At 43.6% G+C, this 26,409-nt stretch overlaps 1 protein-coding gene across 2 annotated transcripts; it reads right to left on the reverse strand.

Annotated features, from left to right (window-relative positions):
* Positions 1-197: 197 nt before the first annotated feature.
* OTULINL (OTU deubiquitinase with linear linkage specificity like) lies at positions 198-25,047 on the reverse strand. Of its 2 annotated transcripts, none has more exons than XM_075052225.1 (8): positions 24,482-25,047; positions 9,217-9,376; positions 9,077-9,108; positions 8,886-8,977; positions 7,593-7,742; positions 6,710-6,838; positions 4,136-4,408; positions 198-2,950 (listed from the first exon to the last, which is right to left on the reverse strand). In XM_075052225.1, exons 1-8 carry the CDS (start codon positions 24,576-24,578, stop codon positions 2,771-2,773), a joined length of 1,113 nt encoding a protein of 370 aa, XP_074908326.1. In that variant the 5' UTR covers positions 24,579-25,047; the 3' UTR covers positions 198-2,770. The 2 variants fall into 2 exon arrangements, with proteins under 2 accessions (XP_074908326.1, XP_074908327.1); XM_075052226.1 differs by lacking the exon at positions 24,482-25,047 and adding an exon at positions 21,231-21,321.
* Positions 25,048-26,409: the final 1,362 nt, after the last annotated feature.

Consider the following 26,409-nt stretch of genomic DNA (forward strand, 5'->3'; position numbering starts at 1 on the left):
TGAAACTTTAGCTGCCTACTAAACACTGCATTTAAAAAAAAACTGGTAATGACTGCGTGCTTCTGGATTTGTACAGCAAGCTTGTCTGTGCCACTGATTGGAAAAGATGCTGCAGCACCTGTCTATTCCAGAGTACCAGTCAATTCCAGATGCATTTTATACAGGATGATCTTTTTAAAGTATTTTTCTTTTATATATATATATATACACACACACATCTCTATGTATATACAAATATTTCTTTATATGTAAAAAACCATGTATTTTTTGCTTTATACATATGTAAAATATTATCAGAGAGATTAAAACTCAGTGCTGCCCCAAACCTGTTTCAGTGTTTAAGATCCTGCATAGACCTCACTCTGCATTTATCTCCACCAAGACTTGTGATTATCCTCACCTGAAGGTCCTTTTTCTTCCCATCCCTTTTCGTGATTCGGCTAGCACTCTGACATCCAATAAGCCAGCAGATCTGTTTCAACATGTCCTTTCTGGATTCTTGGGACAAAAATCAATCTCACCTAACTTCAAACATCCAGAGCAGAGAGATTTATGCTGATCGCTGCCAGCTCCCACTACAGTCGGGGAGGAGAGCCAGACCCTTGTAGAGACCCGCTCCTCTGACGGACTGCATGCTGTTGCCTTCCACTGACAAGGCAGAGAGCCCCAGGGGACCTAGTTCAGATGCAAACATCCAAATTGGCAAGATAAATTCCGCTCTCTGTGTTAGATCTTTATTAATCCCTGCTATTAATATGCTCAAGATTACAAAACTGCACTTTTTGACAATTTAACACTGTCAGCTGTAATGCTTTTGTATTCCAATTCATAAATAATAGGCAAAATGTTAAAAAGCCCACTATAAAAATACATCCTTTTTTTTGGTATGTCTGCTTGTACCAAACCAAGAATAAAATATAGACAAGTTTATTGATAACTGTAAATGTTACTGCTGATGCAAAATAGACAGCGATACCCTACTCTCCGGCATTATAACATTTCCCCATGCAGAGCAGAACCAAATCTAAAGCAGGCAAATTATTTCATTTAGTGAAAAAAAGCTTCTTTAATAAATAAAGTATTTGATATGCAGGTTTTGATGAGATGAAATTATTATAGGTATCAAGCCTTCTTAATTAAAAGCTACAAATTATTGAACAAAACTGAACTCAGAAAAACTTTCAGGAAACAAAACAGTTACAATACAGAATTCAGGTATTTGTGTTTATAAATACATATATACATATATATACAAATAAAAGGACTGTAAGGGATAAAATTGCTTTCCTTTACACAAAGGAACGGAGTGCTCTCTGTGCACTCCAAGCATTACCATTTAGTTCCCTCATGCAACTGCTTTAGCTCCTGCAGGCCCTGTTCACGTTTTTGTTACTGGCTTGTATTTGTTCCTGCAGGAATTAAAAACCAAACCTGCCCGTCCCCATATCTCTAGGATAAGGAAAGGAGAGACTTTGTTTCTTAATAAACCCCACTTTCTTCAATACAACTGTATGTCTATGGCATTGTAAGCTTTTCACAAGTATTTTGCTAGATCTTCTATATCATTTTAATATTTCTTCAAATTAAGGTCCCTTATTTTTGAAATGATCAAAACACGATTGATTCTTTTAGAAAACAGAACTGGGCAAAATGTTCCACGTAATAAGGTTCATTTAGTTGTCCCAGACAGACTTCTTCAAACATTCAAGTCTAAACTGAAGATAGCCATCTTATGCAAGGAGATTAATATATACTCAAGAGGATAAAACATGTATACACACTGCTGAACTCACACAATGCATAGAAAACTAATATTTTCTGAAAATGCAGTGTTATGAATGTATTCTGTGCACAGCTTTCTCAGATGAAGTGCAAAGGCAATATCTCGGCAGGTAATGTTGAAATCAGCCCTTTAAAGGATTTGCAAGTTGACAAAACCACAGGCAGCTACCGGGTCTAACTCTATTGCATGCTACTTATTAATTAATACTGCCCTTCTTAGCTTTGAGAAAGCTTATGTACTTTCCTCAGTTATAAAGTAGATCTTCCGTTCATCTGGCACAGTATTCTTGCATGTGTTGGGGTTTTTTTCGCCCCCCCGTGTAACGCTTCTTCACCTTCAGGTATGAGCACGGAGTGCAGACAGCTTAATTTCACGTGTCTGAAGCAAGCGCAGCCTGCAGCTGCTTGCTCTGCCCGTCCCTGGAAGGAGGCGGTCCAGGAATGGGAGAAGCCAAACGGGATGTGAAGCAGCTACGCAGAGACCCCAGTTTACATCCTCCCATCGCAGGTAGCCCCAAGTCAATGGAAGTTTAATGGCCTGGAGTATAAACTGCGGGACCCCGGGAGTTGCTTCCTCTGTGATTCATCCTCCCTAGCTAGAGACAGATGAGGGAAACGCAGTAATTGCTTTCGGAACTTTTGTTTAACGCATCCAGAGCTGTCATAGTAAACCCTTACACTAGCAATGGAAAATCCAGCATTACCTTTGCCGCCTTTGTCATGCAGTCCAATCTATTTTGTCTGACAACCCTCAAATATGACATTTTTTCCCCCCCAACAGTATAGCAACATATTTTATGGTTTTTATGGCTGAATGATGGTGAACTGAGCTGCAGTGGGAAAGCAAAATGTTTACACAATAAATCCATAAATCATTTTGTAATCATTAACGAGCATTCTCAAAATCTTACTGCTGCCGATTGGAAACCTAATTCACTGGAACTGGTCACTCACTATATTATATAAAGGAAAAAAAGTCACTGGTCCTTCACGTTCTGAAAAGGGGGATGTGATAGTAGCGGTCATCCTCGGTCAGGAGAGAAATCTCATTCCATTCCCTTCGGTATTCATCTGGATAGTTTACTTGAAATTCCTCAGTATTAAACCTATGCAGTCTGTAAACTCTTATCTTTACTTCAAGTAAGTATCCAAGAAGAAACAGTTCAACCTAAAGATGAAAGAAGTCTGTGAGACATTTATTTCTAGACTTGGAAAACTAAACTGAAGGTAATCCAAGTCATCTAGCCATCCAAGGCAAGTCACCTAGCTTCAAAACAGTAGATAAGGAATAAAAGGGGCCATTTTGTAACAGGAGTAAGAAAATTAAAAGTTTGAGGGTATTCTCAATGTTCCAACACTCCTTCCACTGCTCTTCTGCATGTAGAGGATATTCTGGTTAATGCCTGGCACTGTGGAAACATCCCTCTTCCACCCGTCACAATGCAGAACCTGCTCCCAAAGCCAGCTCACACAGCTTCAGTGCGGAGCACGAAAGGACTAGCTATTTTTAAAAGATTGATACACCTTGAAAAATGGGAAGCCTGCCACCTTGTGACCACTTGCTACATGAGGGAAATGTAATGGTAAAAGTAAAAAATTTCCTTGTCCTTCATGTATATGAAACTTGAGAACTGGCATCTTCACTGACATTTCTTGCAAAGGATTGCTTAATCTGGAAAAACGCTTTGGAAAAAACTCATATCCTTGGGCTTAGCCAGACAGAGCAGAATTTGTCTAGTTATAATCAAACTGCTCCTAAGGTGATTGCAACATATAACAGTTGACTTGATAACTGAAATTGATTATAAAAAAAAACGTCACCCATTGGAAAGTGAAACTGTTTGCAGAGTGGCAGTGTGGAGCTTAGCTGTCCGTACTTAACTCCCCACTAAATATAAAACTGAAAAAAAAAAAATCTGAACATATAAAGGCAAACAGTTAGTAAGAGTTCTTATTACCTACTCTTGACAGGCATTAGATCTAATGGGAACCAAAGAGAGGGGAAAAAAATAGTGATGACAGAGGGTTTGGCATGGTGGAACAGAGAGGAAAAGAAAATCAACAGGTCAAATCTGCATAATCTAATATTATTTTACATATCAAAGGTCTCATTGTTCTAAACTATGTCTTACTGATAGCTTGCAGCATTTATTTCTGGCCCAGCAGGAAAACTGTCCACCTCATTTTACTCTACTACAGGTTTTTTTCCTGGAAGATAAATGACTGTCCTCAGTCCACTTCCCCACATCCCAAAGAAAAAACATGGGCCAGCTATCACGGATGATGTATGATACATTCACCTAATCACGTCAGAGATGGAATACGTTTTGTGATTTTTCATTTATATCATTACCTGGTCTAGGCAAATAGAGTCACCTATGGAGTTCAGATGATTCATCATGAAACTCAAAGGGTCAGACGAAGAATCACGAGCAAGGAGAAGGCTAAAAAGGTTGTGTATGGGTTCCTCCCTGTTCTTTATCTGCTCATAGGCTTCGACAACTTCATAGAGCATGATGAATTTTATAGCCTCATATAGTTTGTGCTCCTTGCTCTCATCAGAAAAGAGTGCATTACACATGTTTCCTCTTTCTTCATGATCTTTAGTAGCACTTATTTCAGCCCACTGGAAAGCACACAGAAGGATGTTAATCAAATTGTTAAGAATTCTATTTAATACAAAAGATTCCAAAACAGGAACAATTGCCAGTCTGTACTATACCATTACTGTGGCCAAACGGTGGTGCAAATAAGCAGGTGGCTCTTTTGGATCCGCAGTGAAATCTGAAGCCTTACACATTTCAGTTCTCATTTATCCAGCTGAACCTATTTGCTACATACAGCTCCAAGCATCTGGATGCTACTGATAGTCTATGAGAAAGCAAATGTAATTCCCCTGTACAAAAGCCACCCACCGCCACTGTAGACAATCCAGGTATCACTGTCAGTAAAGAGTCTGAAAGGAGCGTAACCACCAAAAGGACCTCAGAAAGTTACAGGAAATCTGAGTGGGTGCATCAGACATACACACTAAACCATAAGCAAAGGTTAGATTAAGTGATGACTCCTGACCCGTTTTTAACTTACAGCTTCCAAAAATTCAGTGATTTTCCTCTATAGTACCCTTTACATTAAAGTTGTCCTAGCTTGAATTCTTTAGATGCTGAGCCCAATTCAGAAGCATGCCAATTAAAAGGAACCTATCCAAACTGGACAAGCCAGAATGGTATTATGAACTGTACACATTTGTAGGTCTTTAGTGTGTTCTGCTTGATGAGGTCAAAGTAAGTTGGCTGCACGAGAAGGGACAAGACAAAGACATGCATGGGACACGAATAGGGTGGGAATTTCTCACTCTGACGATGGAGCTGGGAAAGGCAGCAGAGAACTCTGTTAGTGAAAACAGGCAAAAATCCATCTCACTGGCCAAAAAGCATCTCTATAAAAATAAAATGAAGTTGGGAGCTAGACCTCATGCCCAGTAACAGCTTAATGCATCATACAGCTACTCTGCAACAATTTGTTAATTGTATGGATTTGTTCACCATGCTGACTTGAAACTTTTTTCTGTACAAACATTCAGTTTAAAGGCTTTGTGCTCAGGGACTAACGTCAATTTAAAAGAGCCACAACAGGTTAAAAATAAAAGCTGAACAACCCAACATTGGCAAGTGCGAAGAGCAACCAGAACAACATGGTAACGGCACACAAGAACCAGCAGGCAGGCCTCAGGAAGGCAGGCAGTTGTCGCTGTGGTACAGCAAGGGTGCAGGCAAAGGACAAGGACCGGATCTCTATTTTATTCCCTCTTTTTATTACTAATGCTTCATTTCTAGAGCTAAATAAGTCTGTGGTTTGTTGATTTTCTTTAAGTAACAACTACTATCACTGATAATAGCATTTAAAACTACAGAGTTGTGGCTCATATAGACAGGGCCACATAAAAGGAACATGCTTAAATGTGTACCAGTAAAATAAGCTGCTGTAGCTGTGGTAAGACAACCCAGAACCATGGTGTATTGTAGAATTAAAAATGACAGTTTAAGGTCTGATATACTGGATAACAGATGCCTTCAGAGAAGCATTTCAACCTAATTGGCCCAAACCCTGGAGTCCAGCAAACACCAATATCCACTTGACGGCTGTGACCCAGGAAAGCATACAAAGGCAGGAGGAAGATGGGGAGGAGAGGGTGCTGGTGAGCTTGGGACAGCCTGGGGCAAAGCAAACGGGTACAACCCAGAGCTCACACAACTGCAGAAACCCCAGAGGAGCCCAAGGAAGGTGCAAGGTCTTAGGCCCATTTTTTTATCTCTGTTTCAGAAGGCTTTGGGGCTACTAAAACTCCTAAAGTTTTAAATATGTAAATAAGAGTTATACTCCTGGTTGAGAATGCAGGCAATCTGGCTACGCTGAGCAGAGGGGGCAGTGAGGCTGACAGGTCCTTGTAATCAAGTGCTTCAGCTTATAGAGAGAAATTACAGTAAAACTGGATAATTAAAACATTTCATGGAGGTGAGAGCAAAGTAAAAACAATGGTTTGAGAAGAAAATGCACTGTTCGTTTGTTCCCTCCCATTTGGGGAGGGAATCCAGGAGGATCTCTTACAGCATGTTTTTATTTTTCATTGAAATGATGAGATACTGCAGGAGCCATTTGATGGCAAGGGCAACTAGCCACACAGTAACAGCTGTGGGGAGGGTGGCCTCCCTAACTTGCAGGGGCACCCCCAGTACTTAGCCTAGTGGATCCCCAAAAGCTGGATTTCCTTGCAGGAGAGGTGATGGCCTTCCCAGCAGCTCAGCTCTCTGAACCTGGAAGGGAGGCTGATTGCCATAGAAATATGGAACCAGGAACAGTTCCCTAGCTTTGTCTCAACCCATTTCTCAGTGCTTTTATTCCTCCCAACCATTTCCTAAATACTCACGTTTGTCTTTAATGTTTCCATACATTTGCGCAATTTACCAAAGGCATTGGGACCTGTGTATCTTTCTGGCCCAAAACTGTATTGCTGAATCCAGTTGCAACCTTGAGAATACAAAAGCTTTTCAGGGAGCTGGGAGGAGGGAAAAAAAAAAAAGTTAATCATACCCATAACAAGAAGTAGAATATAAAGTTATATAAACTTGTCTACACACATTTTAATTTATGACATGGTTCTATCCTCCGGTTGTACAGTTCAAAGAACAAAAAAAAAAAATGGGCCTCAGAACAACTCCAATATTAAGAAGGAGGCTCCATTTGTTGGCCAAGTCCTTAAGAAACTTTTAAAACAGGCCCAGCCAAAAAAGAAGAAAATATGCTCTCAGCAAAATATGTAACCCACACTCTGGAAAAGCTGGATACGTCTGAATTCAGTGAGGTATTTAGGATTACAGACACCTTACAGCCATAGCTCCCCACCTCCTTGCTGCTGTCTCCTGCTGGAGCTCCTGGAGCCCAGGGCAGGATTCCTGCTGCTCCAGCAACACGCTCAGCAGCTCCCAGGTGAGCCACTGGACTTTGCACGATGTGGATGAGGAGGATTGAAATATCCTTTTGTGTTAAGGGAGTGACATCTAGCAGGGCAGCAGTAACGTTTACCCATCCACTTTTTTTTTTTATCATCTAGACTCATGATCACATTGGTATGTTTAGAACAGGGAGACTTTTCCCAATAAAGTGTAGTGCAAAGAGTTTGAAAAACTTTAAATTCTGATAACGATTCTCCTCTACTTCTGTAGCAGACACGTCAGTTTTCACATTGAACAAAGCTTCCTCTGGCAGTGCAAGGTTACCTGAATTATGTTCATTTAGGAAATGAATTTTACCTTCAATATATCTCTCTCCTTCATCCATGATGGAAAAGGAATGCCTTGGCTGAATATCTGAAAAAGCACCGCTCTTAGTACACAATAGTTGTCCCTCCTGACTTGTCGCACGTATTTGATATGACAGCTCCAAAACAATTCTTCATACGCCTAGAAAAAGACCAAAACCAATTTAGCAATAAAAATTTTAAATCTTGGACAAAACCCACGTTGATTGCAGTCCAATTCCAAACTACTCGTAAGAGGGAGCTAGGGGAATCAGAGAGTCTATTTTTAAGTTTTATATACACAAAAATGTTCCAACACCATGGGTTTTGTAAACACCTTAAACTGGCACTGCCCCTCAAGAGTGATTCTGCACTCTCTCCAAACCCAGCGACTTGCTCCAGTCTCTGCACTGTTGCTAGCATAAACATTCACATGGTCAACCAAATCAGAGCAGGTCAGCGAAGACTTCTTTAACTTTGACCACTTCACAGCTTGTGATGACATGTGGGAGGGAGCAGCGAAAGGGCAGGAACAGGCGTCTGGAGAAAACTCCTTTTGGGAAAAACATCTCCTTACAAACTGACCTGAATCCATTGTGCAACGGTGACCTGAGGCTGAGCAGGTCTGGCAGCTCTCTGCCGAAGTGGATGGCCCTTCTTCCAGCTACACACTCCCTGTATTTCCTCTGCATTACCTCTGGCTCTCATCTGAGCCCTTGCTGAGACAATTCAGAGCAATAAACTGGCAGAGAATTAGAAAGAGGAGTCTACAGTTCCACAGGCTGCTGCATCAGTCTTACAGTTTGCTTCCTGAAGCGGCCAGGGAGATGGTCTCAATTCCTGGTCCTCTTTCATCTCGGTTGCTTCCTCAGCCCATCCCAACACCGCTTCTCAGCTGCACAAGTCTCCCCTATGCATTCTTTGCATTGGCTGTGAGAGTAAGCCTCCTGGAAGTCCGACCCTGCCACCAGTTAGGATACCATAGTGCTGCTCCAACTTCAAGCACTGGTCGGGGCCCTTTGGAGGGCACTGCTGGTCCTGCCATGCCCCTGGCCACGCTGCCTCCATTAATGGCCACCAAGATACAGGTGCCAACAGCCTGCTGCATGTCATTGGTGCTACTAAAACTTTACCTACATTTTGACCTGCTCTACTCTAGTCTTTATTTAGACCGATGTTCATGCTGTCCCTTTGGTTTCCCTTTAGCCATCAGCAGGGTCCCGTAGCTGCGGCACCAGGAAGCTATTCCTTTCCCAGGTACTTCTTCTCCCCTGTCCTCAGGCAGAGATTAAAATTTAACTCTTACCTCCCTCATGTGTTTGGCCTGCTTTGTTTCTCCTTTCCATTCTCTCGCACTGTAACCAAGTAGATCAACTTCTGTCAGCACACTGAGATTCCCTAAAGTGAGATTAATTCACAGATTCATTACCTTCTGCTGTTCTACATCTGAAGTGGTGGTGGGGATTAAGGAATACAGAATGACAACAAAAAGTTTACTTGTGAGTTTTCTTTGAAGGTAGTTGCTCCACCTGAAATTCAAATGATAAAACAGGCGTCAAAGAGGAGTTGTCAAAGGTCAGTATTTACTGAAATAAGCAACAGCGTGGCAGATTAAAGTCTACATCATAAAAACCTACCGTTTCAGTAGCTGTGCTAAAAAGCTGTATAGCCTTCTGCAATACCAAAAAACAGCAATGAGGAAAGACATGCTTAGCATTAGCTGCACTTTCACTTTTTGCCACAGGAGACACAAGGATTGCTTGGTGGCTGTTGTCCAGGACTGCACCTCATGCCTTCCTAAAATGGGGATAAAAAAGAGAGAGGAAAAAAATCTTGTCACTGTTTTGCAATACTTGTTTCTATTAGTTTTCTTGCAGAAAGAGAAAGCACCCAAGTACAATACCACTCCAAAGGAAACACAAAACATGAAATGTAGAAGGTGAGTATATTTTTATATGCTTCATATATATACATACTTTATATATACTTAAGTTTTTCAAGCTTCTAGTGTTTTGGGTGCACGTGGTGCACATTTCTAGGCTTTCCTCCACACAGTGAAGGGTAGGTATATAGTTACAATAGAGTCACAGGAAGACTGATAGCAAAGCAGCTGTTCAGTAACAAAAAAAGTAATATTTTTTTATTTTTTTTTTTTTTTCTTCAGGATGTGCTGAGCCCAAGACCCACACCATCACTACTTAGTCACTAAGTCAAGGTTTTAAGGATCAAGGGGTTCCTGGGAGTTGTAGTCTACAAACGGGCCATATAAGGCAATATTAGCTGACTAAGCATCATACAACTGCCCGGGGAATTAAAGGAATGTTCCTGCCTCAATTTGGGTAAGTTTATGGTCAATTTAAAACTCCGGAGAAAACTCCTCCCCAGGGATTTGGTAGAAAGCTCAGGAGATCATCACAAAGGGAGTGCGCTCTCACTGTTCTTCACAGACATAAACCAGGACACGTTTCTGTCGCTCTCTTGGTATTACAGACAGGGTTAGGGAAGGTTTTGGGTGTCTCTTGATAAAACCTAGCATTGAGAGAGGGCCTAGAGACAGAATAGCTGACAAAGGCAGTATCTGCTCCCTAAGTGAGAAATTTATCCTCTGGCTTAAATTTGAGTATAGGAAATTCCCAGAGTTTATGATCAACAGCTGCTCTATTATTAACTTATTTATTGATTTAGTACAAAACTTTAAGAGAACTCAACTTTTTATAAATGCACTCCCAGAGAAGGCCAAAAAGATCCTTCTCCAGAGAGTCCACAAAGGGAATTACTCATTCAGCATAGTTTTATGTCAACTAAACTTTTGCCCCTCCTGGCTTTAACAGGCAATTTAAGAGGGGCTTAAGTTTTCCAGGGAAGTTAAGCCCATGCACTGTGGACAACTCTCCAGTCGAAGAGTTAGGTATAAATCCCAACCCTGGCAACGAGATAAACAGCTACGCACACATTTTTACAAGCACTGTTGCATATATACAGAGCGCTGCTCATATTTGGCCTTTTCCAATATTCTGTTGTTTGAAGAAGTTTTATTACAGGATGTCACATGCAAGTTGTCCAGAGGCAAGACCCAGACCTCATCTCTCCCACGAACAAAAGGCAGATTAAGAGCTGCAAATGAAAAGGTGTTAATAAACTCTAAAAATGTAATCAGAGAAGCTTTTGGGGTGCTAGTTCCTGTTCACACAAAACCCATATGCTGTGAACATACACGATGGACAGGTCTTCTGTCAGCTTCTGCTCACAGGCTGCACTAACGTGTGCGTACCTGGCATGACCGGGGGTTACGCCTGCGCACGCCAAGTAGGAAAAAGCAAGGCACGCATTCACACACAACCAAAAATACAAAAAATCTGGAGCTGCAGGAAACATTTATTACTGATAGCCAAGTAACAGACAGCAAAACATCAGCTGTAAGGTTTGAAAATGGCATAGCTCATGGAAACACCGAGACAGCCCCACTTACAGCACACACACGCGCTTACTGCTGATGAACACCAACAGGCATGTTCTCAACAAGCACCCAAACTGCTACCCGGAGAACAACAACTGAGAATTAGTAACAGATGAGAGTCCTGGCAGTATCAAGTCACACCAATTTTTTCTCTCTCTTCTTCAGGATAAAGGCATCAGCATTGAAAAAAACCCAGTAGACTGTAAATAACTGAACCTTCTGCTAACTAGAATGGAACCTGAAGGCTTACAAATGCTGTTCAGCCCATGGATCAGTGAGTATTTTGGATTTGCATTGTCACACTGTTGTACAAAAACCAATGATGATTCAAATGAAATTTGTTAACAGCAATTTAAACATACAGTATCAAAAGGGAGATGCAGCAGACTTTCACTTCATCACTTAAAATGACTGTGTGGTCCCTCTTTTGATTTTGAACAAACTGGGACTATAAAAAGTGAGAGCTGGTCCATCTGTTAAAATGACATACTTTGCTTTATGGAGTACCAGAAATACAGGTGAATGCAAAATTTCTTCCTTTACCCCTTTTACAGGCAAAAAGATAAGAGGTCTGCATCAGCTCTTAAGTTGAATCAAGAATCTTTTGAAAAAGATTTTAATGGTATTAATCCTAAAAAAAACCTACTGGAGTCCAACAAACCCCCGTTCAAGGCCTATGGTTAACAGGTGCATGAGCAAGTGTTCTTCAGGGAGTGCTGGGAAGCAGCGGCTTACCGATTTCAATCAAAACAAGAAATCGATGTCAGAGAACATGAGATAGCCAAATATTGTTCATCCATTTTTATTTAATATGGGGGATTTATAAGGAGGTATTGCCCTAATAAAAAGCCTAACGGGAGATGGGAAAACCTGTAAACAAGTGATTTTCAGTATTTTTGCTACACTCGTATTACAGCATACCCTGGACTTGATGAACTTTCCCTCCTGTCATGGGAAAGCTGCTGTTCAAACAGCACTTTGTGATTCAGTTACTACTTTCATCGCTTATGTGACACTTCGAAACATAATTACATTTTTTTACTCAAGAAAATGACATTTAGAAGTGGCAGCTGAATCGCAAAGTGCTGCTGGTAAAAATACATCATGAACGAGATGTGAATTAAAGAAGAGGACAGTTTAAAATAGATCTTTCCACCCCCTCCCCGCCCCCTCCAAAATTCTTCAGAAACCGAAGAGGAATTAAATCGATAACACACTGGTGGGGGGAGTAAAATAAACCCACGGCTTTTTAAACCCAATCCATTCCCTGGGATACAGACACCATTTATCCTGTTCCTCAGGAGACAGTGACAACCAGTCAGTGCTGCGACCAGCTGTGGGGCTCACATCTTTTTGAAGGCTGACCATGACCATCACCACGAGGACAGGGAGGCCTGACTCTTCTCCCACGCAGGGGAATGGAGCCCTGGGACTTCTAACACAGCTCCTAGCAGAAATCTGGATGAACAGAGGTTGAACTGCGCTGAAGTAGGAGCTGATAGCAGTGTTCATCTTACGATGCAAGTAGTACACCGAGTTTTCTTTTCATGCCACATCAACTTCCTGCTAGTGCAAACCATAAGCTTCTACCTACCGATAAAGTCAGCAGGAGAGACACGCAGAAGAAAAAAAACAAAACAAAACAAGAAAAAAGGCCAGAAAAAAGATGAGTAAGAGACATCTGCAATATCTGCTTCTCTCACAAGTAAGTCAAGGAGAGTCTCTAAAGGATTAGCTCCACATTTGACTCCTTCACAACTTTTTTGGAGGCTGCCACCTTAAAAATGCCTAACTGATGAAAAGCAAAATGTAAGAGATCAGCTTGAGAACTAGCAGGCAGCAGCACTGTACGCAGTGCTGAAGCACGATCCAATATTCCAGGGTGTCTGATGGCACATTCACCCTTTTACTTTCTTCCTCCCTTCATGTAACAAGGCCGTCAGGAAGATAACAGAGTGTCTTCCAAAATTAAAAGCTGACCATGTGACTTCTTTTCAGGACATTCCTCTTCACAGTCTTTTTAGAACTGAAAGCAGGGCATAGTACTTGTTACCATAGACTGGCCAAGTTTCATACTTCCATTACACAACACTATGTTCCTAATTCCCAAAAAGCAGGTATCCCCTCCTTCAAAGAGGGAGACAGAATTTGGGATCCCGCTGTTCCAACCCTTCCGCTGCCCACCCATACCCCTCCTTCTCCCTCTGCTCTTGGATGCAGAGCTAGGAAGAGAGACCCCTCAACTGAGACATGCAAGGCTTGCCGTGGAGGTCCAAGACTGACGCATTCAGTGTGTGCCTGCAGAGCTCTCTTCACTGTCGCATGCCACTTTTTTTCCAGGCTATGTAGTATCAGTACCGAGGTATGTTATAAAATAAGCCAAGTCCCTCTTTTAAGGGAATACCAACAAACTTATAGGGCAGGCATCAGTGTGATGCACAGATGCACAAATGTGCACCTCAACTGACTGAACCAAGCAGGAGACACAGACAAAAAGCTATTAATTATACAAATTCAATACCTACAATAGATTATACGTTGTAACAGCTGAGAAAAGAGAAACATGCCTCTCTAAATAGTGCCAAGTGACTACAAAGACTTTGATCTCCCAGTTTATTATCAGTGCCACACCAAAAAAATGAAAAACTACTGAAAACAGATCAAACACATACCAAGGTATGTAGGATGCACTGCTTAATTCAACAACTATTTCATTACAAAACCCTTCCTTTAGAGAGCAAAACAATGTCAACTTGTTAAGCAAACCTTCTTCAACTGTTCTAACATAACAACTAGAGATGAGGATCTTTACTTGCTATAAGAGGAAGAGAATCATTTACAGGCAAAGATGGTAATCATCAGTGACCTACCAAAAGTTCAACCATGTCTGCTGATCACATCTCAACTTCTACGCCAAAAAATAACAAAACAGAATCCCAGCCCCAAATCATAACTAGAATCATGCAATTACCTAGAAGACGGAATAGTTTTGGTGTCACTGAGGCCCATCGCTTGAAAGAAAGGCTTTATTTACACTGCTGTCCTGCGCAGGAGTCCCAAGCGTTCTCTCAGCCCTTGTCCTCCTTCTGCAAAGATCTTTCAGGAAAAATAAGAGTAGAAAGGCTGGTAGCCTTCTCTGGACTCCCTGACCGTCGACAGGACCTGAACTGCTGCTGCTAAGGTATCTATCCAGTTGTGACACTTATTCCTATTCTGTAGCAACAAGCATAATGCATTCTTACCTACTGTGTGATTATCCAATATACACCCTACTAGAGTTACCTTTACAAAACCGATTTTGTCTATATAATCAAGATATTAATGCATGCCCTAGCCTGCACATACCATTTCCTTCTCTCCAAATGCCTACACGAACAAAAGGAAAGTTCAGTTCTTGATCTCCTGTATAATTCAGCTTCCTTTTTAAGGCACAGTGTGCTTCATCCAGGACCTTCAGATGAATAAGGCTCAGCTACTCTTCCATTTATGTAAGAAAAAACATGAGGGAAGCCTTCAGAGAATTTACAGGCCAAAGCAATACCTGAAAAGCATTTCATGCCATAAAAGCCAAGTATCTCTTTAAAGCTCTCATTCCTGAGTAAAAAAAAAGAAAAAATAAAATAACCTCCTTTTAAAGAAGGAGCCTCTGAAATTTCTGCTACTGTGATGATTTTTATTTTTTTTAATGTGGAAAAAAAATCCTGTCCTCATTCAGAACTGCTATTTAATGCCTGTACACTTCAAACGGAGCTTACGTAAATGCACTAAATCTATTCTTTGAAGGAAGACCACCCTAAGGATTCTTATCATGTCTGCTGCTGAGTTGCATGTTGAGTCATCCCTAATGCCGCTCAAGTTTGTTTCTGGTTTATCTATTTGCAAACACAACTCTCAAAATGCCTTTTATATTTTTTTTTTCTGTGCTGAATCCAAACTGACAGAGTAAAGGAAATATTTTCCTCCTGAACATCTTCTTAAACTCAAATTTAGCCCACAGGCTAAGTGGTATAAATACCTTGGGTTCTTGTGTTGATGTTTCTAGATAACTGAAGCTTTGGTTATGGGAAAAAACAGTTGAAGTCTTACTTAACAGTAAGAATTCTTTTCCTCTTCTTTTTCTTAAATCATCTTTGCTAGACAGCAGAAGACTTGTACCTACAGCCCAGCCCTCCAAGGATGGGCAGTCATTAGGTGTTAACGAGGCTGGCTGGTACCACAGGCAGCATCCCTCCAGCTCTCTCCAGGCAGAGGTCCGGCAGGCCGCAGCGGTGGCCACCCCTTGCCCATGGACACATGCCTGCCCCCACCGGCAGCACGGGGAAGGAACCGGTGGGCTCTGCGACTCCAGCACAACCCACAGCGGTGGCCACCGTGTTGGCACCGGAGTTGGGACGCAAGCGGCAAAGCGGAGGAGCCCCCCAAGTGTGCAGGCGGAGGGGTGAAAGGCACCTGCATCGATTGAGGAAGAGGGAACGTCAACGGAAACCTGCACAGGAAAGTTCTCAATGCGAGCGGCACAGAGGAGAATAAGCTACTTGTCGGACTCCACTGGCAGCGCTCCTAGGACAAAACTCCCCTCAGATGGCCCTGGGGGACTACCCGGCCCCTCGCCAGTCACCAGTGGTCTCATTCCAAAAGAGCGGTTTGACATCTCGAGGCGTCCTCTGCTGTAGTGCTGCAGCCCGGAGAAGAAAGCAGCAAGATGTGCCAGTCAACTTGGTAGGCACGCACCGCAGGACAGCCCAAGGAATTTTAAGTTCTACCTGTCGATAAACAGTTATCCCAAGGGACAGACATGGAGGTGCTGGAGCGTGTCCAGAGAAGGGCAATGAAGCTGGTGAGGGGCCTGGAGCACAAGTCTTATGAGGAGCGGCTGAGGGAACTGGGGTTGTTTAATCTGGAGAAAAGGAGGCGGAGGGGAGACCTGATCGCTCTCTACAACTACCTGAAAGGAGGTTGTAGCAGGGTGGGTGCTGGTCTCTTTTATCAAGTAACTAGTGATAGGACAAGATGAAATGGCCTCAAGTTGCACCACAGGAGGTTTAGCTTGGCTATTGGGAAAAATTTCTTTACTGAAAGGGTTGTTGGGTATTGGAACAGGTTGCCCAGGGAAGTGGTGGTGTCACCATCCCTGGAGGTGTTCAAAAAACACATAGATGTGGTACTTCAAGATGTGGTTCAGTGGGCATGGTGGTGTTGAGTTGACGGTTGGACTTGATCTTAAAGGTCTCTTCCAACCTAAACAATTCTATGTTAGCCAGGAAAACAGCAGCATCAAGGAACCCATGACAAACAAAAAAACCAACTCATCTAGGCTTGTTTACTGTCTAAGCAGTGTCAGTCACAGCTGTTAATTCTTACAGGCGGTGCGTACCTCTGCCGTCAGGTGAAGACCCTGCTCTAACAGCCAGCCCCCTTTGACCAGGCTGCATCCACGTAGCCTGTCATTCCCATCTCTGTACAGGGTCTGCCTGCCGTACCCTCACAACACGGATTTTACGTCTGCCTTCAGAGAACAGCCCTCTCTGAAAGCATCCCAGACTCTGCGTGGAGTTGTGTATTTTTCATATGGATTAATAATCACATATAATTTATGATTAAGAATCACAAATAATTCACATCTCCTAGTGGTGCATCAGATCACAAAGCCTGTGCTTTCCCACTAGGTATGGACAGAGGTTATTCCAGCTGTATTACTTGTTTGCTTGGGAGTTTCACCTGTCTCTCTCCCTCTTTCCAAGACAGATTAGAAGCAGAAAGGAAAGGCAACAGAAAGCAAAATATCAAAGCCATCACTCTAAATGCAAATGGCATCTTTTTCCCCCTGCCTCTCAACGTCTAGCCTGATGAAAGTGAAACCTTCAGCTTTATTCTGCAGAGCTAAACCTATTAGTATGGAAGCAGCCGGGGTGTTTAAACCCTGCTCTCCCTTCGCCTTTTAAAGGGCAACAGTTTCAAACTGGCATTTTTTAATTAGCCCACACACACAGGAGTCCTCTGCCTTTTTTTGACAGTGCATTACCAGGCACTTCTTGCCTAGACTCTTAAGGAAAAAGGCAAGTTGAAAGGTAAAACTGACTGCATCAAGGTAACTTAAATTTCAGTTACTATCACTCACTGTAATACCAAAGTCATAGCTAATACAAACATTTCACAAAAATATGATTCAAGAGCCCAGAATATTCTGTGTGGAAGTCCCCTGCTTGTAAAACCACATTATCACAATGGCTAATGCACGTTTGATATTGTTACAGACATTTGGGTGTCAAGAGAAGCTTCAAGCAAAGCGCTCCAGATATCGGTCTCAGGGACCAAGAGACCACAGTTTCCTTGACACCTCTGCATTTGCACGAACTGCCTAAAAACTGGACAGTTACGTGGCAAGGTCTACGTGAAGTACAAATTATGCAGCCCTGTAAAACATGCTGTCACCCTGCATATTGAGCTCTTCTTGAGGGGCTGGCACTTGGCAGAGGCACAACTTACTTTCACTTGTAAACTAAGAAAGTGAAATACAGAGTACTGGACAGTTTCTGACCTTGGAACCCGGCAGTGTCATTTTTAAAGATCTACAATGATATGAAATCCCCTCTTTTTAAGACCACAGCCTTTGGCAAGCTTGTCACAGCTGAAATTCGTGCACAGGAAGCGACACAAAATGAGACCAGAACTGAAGGACAGCGAACACGTCCGCAGGTCGCTCCCAGACAAAGGCATCAGGCACACGAGCGGTGCGGAGCTGTGCTCAGAGCAAAACGGGGGAAAACTGGTGGGACATCTCTTTGTCACACAGACAGGCCTGAAACAAGTATTTAAGTTTGCAGAAGAGAGTGATTTTGCACAAACTCAGCAGTGAAAAACTTGCCAGCGTTTCCCCGGTGGCAGCTGACCTGCCGGCAGCGCCAAGCACCTTGCCACGATGCTTCGTCGCTGCAGAGATGCTGGGGCAGACTTGACGACAAAGCTCCACGTGCACCACATTGTATCATGGCACTAGTCTGATGCTAAGGTACACATTTCCCACTTTCATAGCACCATTCACCCAATGTGACCACCCCACCCTGGAAACATAAATGCTAAGCACTCAAAAAATCTGGAAAATCTTGGCAACATATTACTGACAAGGAATCTGAGGCAGGCTCTTGCCCAAGACCACATGCAGAGCTAGCGACAGGACTAGAGTCTGGGTGTATACTGCATCATCTTGTATTTTTAGCCCTCCACCTTAAGGCATTGTGGTTCAAATAAGACCAACACAACTCTTCTGCTAAGTCCACAGCCTTCTCCTCAGAGAAATAAATGGTTGTTGAAAGAAATGTTTGGGCAGCACAAGTTGCCTTGCTAGCCACATCCCTCTGCACGGGTACATAGTGTCAGTGGCATCTGTCCCCACCGGTGACATGGGGACAGGAGCTAAAGACACAGCTCCTCTCTCTGTCAGGAGCTTCCAGCACCTCCACACAGGCTATAGAGAAATCCCAAGCACTGGGGTCTGGATCCTGAGGATGCCAAAAACGTACAGTATCACTCCTCAGCTGTGAGAAAATGGGAAGAAGCTACAAAGACAGGATAAGGCTGAAAAGAAACTAAAAGCTGCTGACTTAAAAATTTCTCAGAAAATTCATGAAGTAGCCTGCAGCAGTTTTGGAGTGTTTTACAACATGTTCGCCTTCACTGGAGCCTTCTCAAGAAGTGGACAGTAACACCCTTATCTCCTTTTTTTCCTTGCTTATGCTGAGGCAAAACTTTGACGTAATTTTATATGATCAGGCAACAGGTAGCCCAACCATGAGTTACACTGTTCACGGGAAAAAAAACAAACTTTCCATCAAAACAAATTTTGTAATATACAAACTAAACTCTCCGGAGCACCTCAGAACTGTTACAAGATCCCTAGCTACAAACTCCGCTCTCAAAACTGTCATTGACCACTTTTACTTTGCTGTGAAGTAACAAGTCCTGACAGTTTTCTAGCATGAAACGCTCACGTTTTAGTTAATAAAGAGCTATTTCTCTGTCCTTCTGGAAGGCACGACATTGTCTTGTCTGATCCCTGGAGCTGCAACCACGCACAGAGGAAACGGTGTTTGCCATGCCGGGAATCCCAGCAACAGAGCACATGGGCAAAGTTCCCCAGCACCACGCCAGCTGTATCAACCCAGGAGAGCAGAAAGGATGCCGTGTGTCCGCCGTGCCTTCCCAAATTCACTCAAAGCACAAAACTGATTCTGAAGCAATTTAGGGTTAGATGTCAGACAGCAACTCAGATTAGCATTTGACTTTAAAGAGTACTATAACTCCTTTAGAAGTCAGAATGCCTGAATAAAAATGTCATTAGAATAGGACTAGTGTGGCCCAATGGTAATTTTTTAAAAAGTAATTTCACAGCCTAAAACAAGAGAAAATTAAGAAGCTCCTTAAGGTATGCTTTATGCAATTCTAATCACACCCACAATTTAGTTATGCAAGTGTAATGGAAGCAGCATCATTATACAACCTTTTGACTCCTGAGTACCTGTCATTCCCTTGTGTTTTCAAAACAACTAAATTATACCCATACTCATCTCCCCTAGTACAGTTTGGCACCGTGACTCCCACGGTTCAGCTGTGCGGGGTCAGGAGGTACAACGCAGAGGTATTTCTGAAATCTCAAACTCGCTTGCCTGGGTAATCATGCAAGGACAATCATATTCAGACATTAAGCTCAAGAAAAACTGCAGACGTTACCAAAAGAACCTTTAATGTTTGTTGTTATATCCTTGGTAGGTAGGATGTGAGGATTTAACCTGGAAGCTGTATCTAAGAAACAAGGTGGACAGAAAGTCCTGATGCTGAACAGGAAGTCCACACAATCTACTCAGGCAACCTGGTCCAAGAAGTTAAACAAAATGAAAAAAAAGTTATCTCCCAATAGCAAAAAATCTGAGAACTACAAAAATGAATTAATTTTTTTCAGAATTTCAAATCCAAATGCAGACACTTATCCATAAAAACACTTGCATTTAATATCCTGACCAGAATTTTCATGCTGCTTTTGCCCCTGAAAATCAATTCTAGCACCCTTCACCTGGTACTATTTTGTACAGATACGCAAAATTGTAGCTCTTCTTCGTACTGTATGGTGCCCCCTTCAATTTCTAATTAAATTATTTGTCCAGCAGTAAAGAAATAATAAAATTCTTAAGGGAGCAAACTGCAGTGGCTACAAAGACGTTTTCTGAGCCTTAAAACCAAAATGGGTCATTTCTTCCTGTTTCACACACTTTACCTTTTTGTTTCATCACTTGCAGAAACTGGAGAGGGCCAAAGGACGGAGTTGGGAGTAACTGTACCTGTACGTATTGTTCACACCACACTAGCTTAAAACTCGCTTGCTAAATACCACAGAAATCTGGTTCTTTCTCCACTGCAGAAAACGAAAGTATAAGCTGAATACAATTTGTACAGCTCCTCCAAAAAGCAAAGTAGTTGCTGAATATGAAAGGCAGTGCAAAACGTGAGCTGGACCGGTAACCATCAAAGCGGGAAGGTATCCTAAAACACACGGCAGAAAAGCAAGCTGGTAGGACATGGTATCGTCAATTGAAAAGACGGCTTGACAGTGGCTCAAGAGATGGATAATACTGAGAGCTACGAGCACCTGGCAAGCAGATCAGCAGGGGTGCATGTCCAAAAACCAAAGCAAAACAACCCCCCAAACCAAAACAAACCCGAACCCCAAACCAAAAATCCCCCAAACCAAGCAGCAACCCCCCCTGCCCCCCAAACGCACACCTGATGTGAGAACACCACGGGGCTGTTGTTTTAAACCCACGGCGATCCCGGGGGGGGTGGTTAGAGCCGAGAGTGCGGGGCACCCACAAGGCTCCCGGCCCCGAACACCCCCAAAACCCACCTCAAACCCGTACCACCCCCCCCGAAATTCTCTCCTCAGGCACACACACCCCGGGGCCGCTCCCTTTGTGCCCCGGGGCAGCTCGGCTTCTGCCTCAGCCCCGCCGCTTTGCATGGCGGGGGTGTGGGTGTGGGTGTCACCCGCGGAGACCTTTGGAGCAGCTTTCCGGGGACTGTCCCTTCGGGAAAACGCCCCCCCTCCCCAAAGAGTCAAGCGAAAAATAAAAAAAAAAATATAAAAAAAAAAAAAAAAAAGAAGGAAAAACCCCTAGACCCTCCCGCCAGCCCGCCGCCCCTCACCCGCTCCGCCGCTCTCCTCCTGCCTCTCCCCGGGGATCAAAGCCCGGCTACGAACCCAGCGCCGGCACCGCCCGGGGCGGGGATCCCGCGGGGCCGCCTCTCCCCCCGGCTCCTTCACCGCCCTGCCCGCCTCCCCCCCGGCTCCTTCTTCACCGCCCTGCCCGCCTCCCCCCCGGCTCCTTCACCGCCCCCGGCCCCGGCGAGGTGTTCGCTTTCGTTTTGGCGGGCGGCGGGGAGGCGCGAGCCCTGTCAGCCGCCGCCAGAAGGCGAGGGGGAAGGCGGGCAGCGCCTGTGAGGAAGGGCGGGAAGGCTGAGCGGGGCTCGTCAGCCCTCCTGCCCTCGGCTGAGGAGAGGAGCGGAGCGGCGGGCTCCATGGCCCCCCGCAGCCCCTTCCTCAGCGAGGTGCGGGCTGGGCTGCGGTGTCACCATTACGGGCTTGTTCATTTTACAGCAGCAGTCGCCTTAACGGAGACCGACGGCGTCGGCGTCTGTTGGAAACCTAGCCGTGAAATGGAAAGCCGGCTTAGTGACTTCAAAGTTGGGTTTGGTTGTTTTGGTTTTTTTTCCTTTCTCCTGTCATTAAATGTTGATCTCCTCACTAATTCACTCATTAACAAGATGAAGTGCATTCATCCGAAAAGATATCCACCCTTGCCAGGTACTTTCCCTTATAGCAGTTCTTTTAGGTGTAATTTGTCCCAGAATTTGCATAGACCCGTGTAATTTCTTTTCTGGTTACACATTAAAGAACAATTTTCTTCCATCTCCCCAGGGACTTTGCAGGAAAAACAGAAGGGAATTGTAATGGTCTGAACAAGTGACGCAGACCTAAATCTTTCACAGAGTTACAAGCCGTTTGCTCCACTACAGAGCCAGGACAAACTTACGGGGTTGGTTCGTTTTGTTTTCTTCTAAAATATCATAAGATATTAAAACGGTTGGAGATAGAAAATCAACACTTTTCATGAAACAGTGAAGGCATTTGTACTGTCTGGCATCCGATTGTTTCTCCACCCATCTCAGTTAATCCGGGCAAGGAACAAAATAGATAGACCCTGGTAAATATCGGTGTGCCAAGCACTCACTTAGGTGCACTCTCAGAAAGCCGCGAACACACTTATCCAAGCAAAAGACTATCTAGGCTTAAAAACCAGCTAAAAATAGCAAAAGTAAATGGTTGACTTAAGAGGCCTAAAGCTGCCAGTGTGTGCTGCTCCATCGAAAAATCCATTTTGGGGGAAAAAAAAAAAAAAAAAAGGGCATTTTCAAAGTGCCATCTCTTTGCCTCTCCGCAGCATCAGCTAGCGGATGCTTTCCCTTTGGATGTGCAGCTGATGGTTCACCGTAGCTGTGTCTCAGGAGGTGCAGCTGAGAGCAATGCTGTTAGGATATAGCTGACACGGCATCCACCTGCGAAGGCTCCGAGGTACCTGGGATTTGTTTCTGAGCCACGTCTTGCCCGCAGCTATTGCATGCTTCAGCTTCCTTTTCGCCTTGGCCAGGCCGGCGTTGGTGGTGCTTGATGGTTTAGCGTTCCAGCCAAATCCAAATTTGCCTCTTTCTGCCCTCTCTAACCTGTGTTATGATCTTAGGATTTAGTAGGTGATCTCTTTGTGCAGAGACGCCTGAAAGTTAATGTTTATCTCGTTGCTGACTCATTAGAGAAGAGAGGTGGAACACACGTAGTTCAAACATTGCAGGTCAATCCCCATACCACTGAGTCCTTCCCACTTCCCGGCTCTCTGCTCTCTTCTCGGGGCATTTATTCGGCACTTCAGCACGGTCTAGAGAACTGCAGATGCTCTCCTATGTGTGCTCTTGCTGGGAATAAGTCCTGGGGCAATCGGTCAGACAAGAGATCACTTACTTGAAACCTCTTGAGGTATTTTTTGAACTTAACACTGTTCATATGCCTTTTCTTCCTCCTTAAGCTCTTTCTGGACCTCTTCCCTCAGCCATTTACGGAGAGCTCTCTACTACCTTTTCCCATTTGTGGGCTTCAGCAGGGGAATGTTGTCTCTCCTCTTTGCAAGTCACTGAGATGGGATAGCCCCTACCCGCCTGCTTCTTCTGCAAATCCCTCCTCGGCCTGGGGTGCAGACAGCTCTGGTGAGACTGAGCCAGGTAACACCAGGCCTCCTGCACTCTGTGTTGGACTGCTCTGGGCATGCCAGTCCTGTTAGCTGAATATGAGTTAGGATCATCCCAAGGAGAGCAAGCAAGGTGGAGGTCTGAGCCGGGATCAACTGCAAAAAGGGGAATAGCAGCTAACTGGAAGGCAGTTTCTGTTACAGACAGTGCAGAAGTGGGAATGTGCTGCTACAAAGGTTCAGAAAGCTTCAGAAAATGTGAACTTCCCCAAAATATCTTGGAAAATAATCTAGAGAGCTAGAGAAGGCCTTACCTAGAGTATGCATTCAATGGGTTTCTGCAGAAGTAATGCCTCTCCCCTGCTTTGCCTCTGAGTAGGCAGCAGCTGCGTGGGGACAAGGGGAGAGCTCCAGGGAGCTCAGACTGGAGGCAGCCTCAGTTTGATTCTCTTCCTCCAGACTTTCTGGTCATGGCATTTTGCACATGTTTGTGATACTCAGACAAGGCTACGTGCTGATAGCAATCTTCTACTGCTTAGGGATATTTATGATATTTCCTTCCTTTAGGGGAGCATTATGAACTTTCCCATAACATGAACCTCCAGGTTTTTCTGCCGGTCACGGCATCTCCAAGCTGCAGGCATGACTGTGACTACCTCCCTCTGCTTGTACACACACGAGACTACATAGCATTTACAACAAAAGCTCACACTGAAAGCCACGCTAAGCAAATGTGAAGACATTTTAACCGTCTCTGTTTAAACCCACAGATCATCAGCAGAAGCAACTGCCATGTTCTTGCTCCCATCTGCAGGTGAGCAGCAGGATTATAACCACAGCCCAAAGAATGTAAACAGTTCAAAAGGAGTGAGAAAAGGGTCTGCTGAGACAAAGGCAACAGCAGCCAAACCAGTAAAAGTAGGAAACCTAGCTGCAGAACTGGTGAGAGCTTCACCCTTCAGTTTTTCAAGTCTGTTATTAACACTCAGGAACCATTTCCCTGTTTATCATCATTTATTACTCCTACCAAGGTTAGGTATAGGCCAACACATAGGTAAAAGTCACGCCCATGCAGCTGTGATCTGCAGCACAGGAGCTTCCTATAGCTGATCACCAGCTTGGTGAGATGCCAAAATTTAGAGCACAGCTCTATGGACTTACCAACACTTCTCTTTGAGTGGTTAATTCTGCTTCGTTTTTCTTGCTCAGTGGACTGGTCTCTGTTCTTACTTGCCTTTCTGTCATGTCGCCTCTGCATCTCCTCTCCAGAGTATCCCCCCAGCTGGATTTTTCTCCCCTGACTTCTTTTGCTGGGGGTGGAAAATGAGTCTCTACAGACTTAGCTTGTCTTCACAGATCAACAAGCTGTGAAAGGATCTGGCTTCCTGTTTCATTTCCGTTCAAGTTTTCAAAGTCACACAGGCTGTGTGTGCTTCTCCATATCCAAGCCACAAGAAAAAAAAAAAAGAAATCAAGTATAACTCAGCTATTTATAAAGGTCACATTGCTACCTCCCTCCGCATCTTCCAAGTTGTTCGAGGGCTGGAGATTGCAGAGTGATTTTCAAACTGTGATGTACCACCCATACGTGGTCTCTATCTTAGTGGTAGTCCTCAGAGAGTCACAGCCTCTTCTTTTCAACTCCAATGTCATGTTTGATTGCTAAGCGTTTAACGTTACTTATCATGCAATCAACGTGCTTTCTGTAGAAACACTCTGACCATGAAAAGGAAACAGGTGGGCCACACAAGCATCCCTTCACTATTAAGATATGGACCATGCTATGTAAAAGCAAAGTTTACACAGATGATACAATTAAATCACTTCATAGATATAGGATTTTTAATAGGAGTAAGCAAAGGGTCCTTTGAGAGATCCTTTCCTTGCACCTCCTTACTCATCGCTTTAAGTTAAATGAGACCAGTGGTTTCTCTACAGTCTAAGGCTACCAATTGCTTCTTAATGACACTGTTGGAAGATATAGCCCAATACCATAGCTTACGAGTTCACTAAATCCAGGCTCCTGCTCTGAAAATACCCACAAATTCTTGTTTCAGACGTGGAGGCAACCATTTGCCTTGCCAGATTCCTCTTCTGGTGACTGTTGCTCCATGTTACAGATGGATTTAAAAAAAAATTGCTGGAACTCGTACGGTTACTGACTCACATTTTCCCTTGCACTGGAATGCCGATTTCCCTTCCTACAGCTTTTATTACAGTATTTTTGTTAAATTAGTTTTAAAACGCTATTTTTCCGTTATCACCCTTAGATTGCAAGCATTTGCTAAAAAAAAAAAAAAGGAAATTTGGAAAGGTGGGGTTGGGGGGGATAACCGTTACTTATGTTACATTATTCTTTCTGTTTGTTGGCTTCTCAGGAGCTGAAGGTGAAATCTGCTCTCCCTGCTCCGGTCTGAGGCTTGGGCCCCATGACTGCAAGCCTGCAAACACTTCTTATTTCACCATTACTGTGGAGGAAGTAGGAGAGGAACAATAAAGAGTTTGCTGCCTTTGAACACTCTCATGCTATTCACACTCCATGCTAGTGAGCATCCAAAGGCAGCAAGTGAACACTTAAAGACAGTGTGTGTGTATATACACACACATATATATATATATACATGCACACATTTATATGTATAATGCATGTATTTTTCTTGTCTGTGGTCAGTTTCCGTTAGCAGAACAAGATAGTTCTGAGAAGGAAAAACTGTGGGCTGGCTACAGGAGCAGTGCATCTCCAAGGGGAGATTTGGAAAGAAAATTAGTAGGAGAGAAGGAAACACCGCACATGCCCTCTTTTGCTTTACTTGCTCAGCACAGGGTTGGGTTTTTTTTAATAAAGCAAAGAAGCAAGCTGGTTAGTTTAAATTATACAGTGAAAATTAACTGGCTTCACTGCATTGAACTCCCTTTCATCATCTTAAACTCCTCTATTGTACTTCTTAATCCATTTTTGTCTGGTAGGTTGGTTTGCTCTAGCCAGAAGCAGTTCTGGATGTTTCGCACTGCCTACTCATCCTCTTGCAGTTTCCACATTCTTTAACCCATGTACCGTATTTCCCAACCAAGCATAGCTGGTTCACCTG

Source organism: Buteo buteo, chromosome 20, assembly GCF_964188355.1.
Source record: "Buteo buteo chromosome 20, bButBut1.hap1.1, whole genome shotgun sequence".
Classification (NCBI taxonomy): domain Eukaryota; kingdom Metazoa; phylum Chordata; class Aves; order Accipitriformes; family Accipitridae; genus Buteo; species Buteo buteo.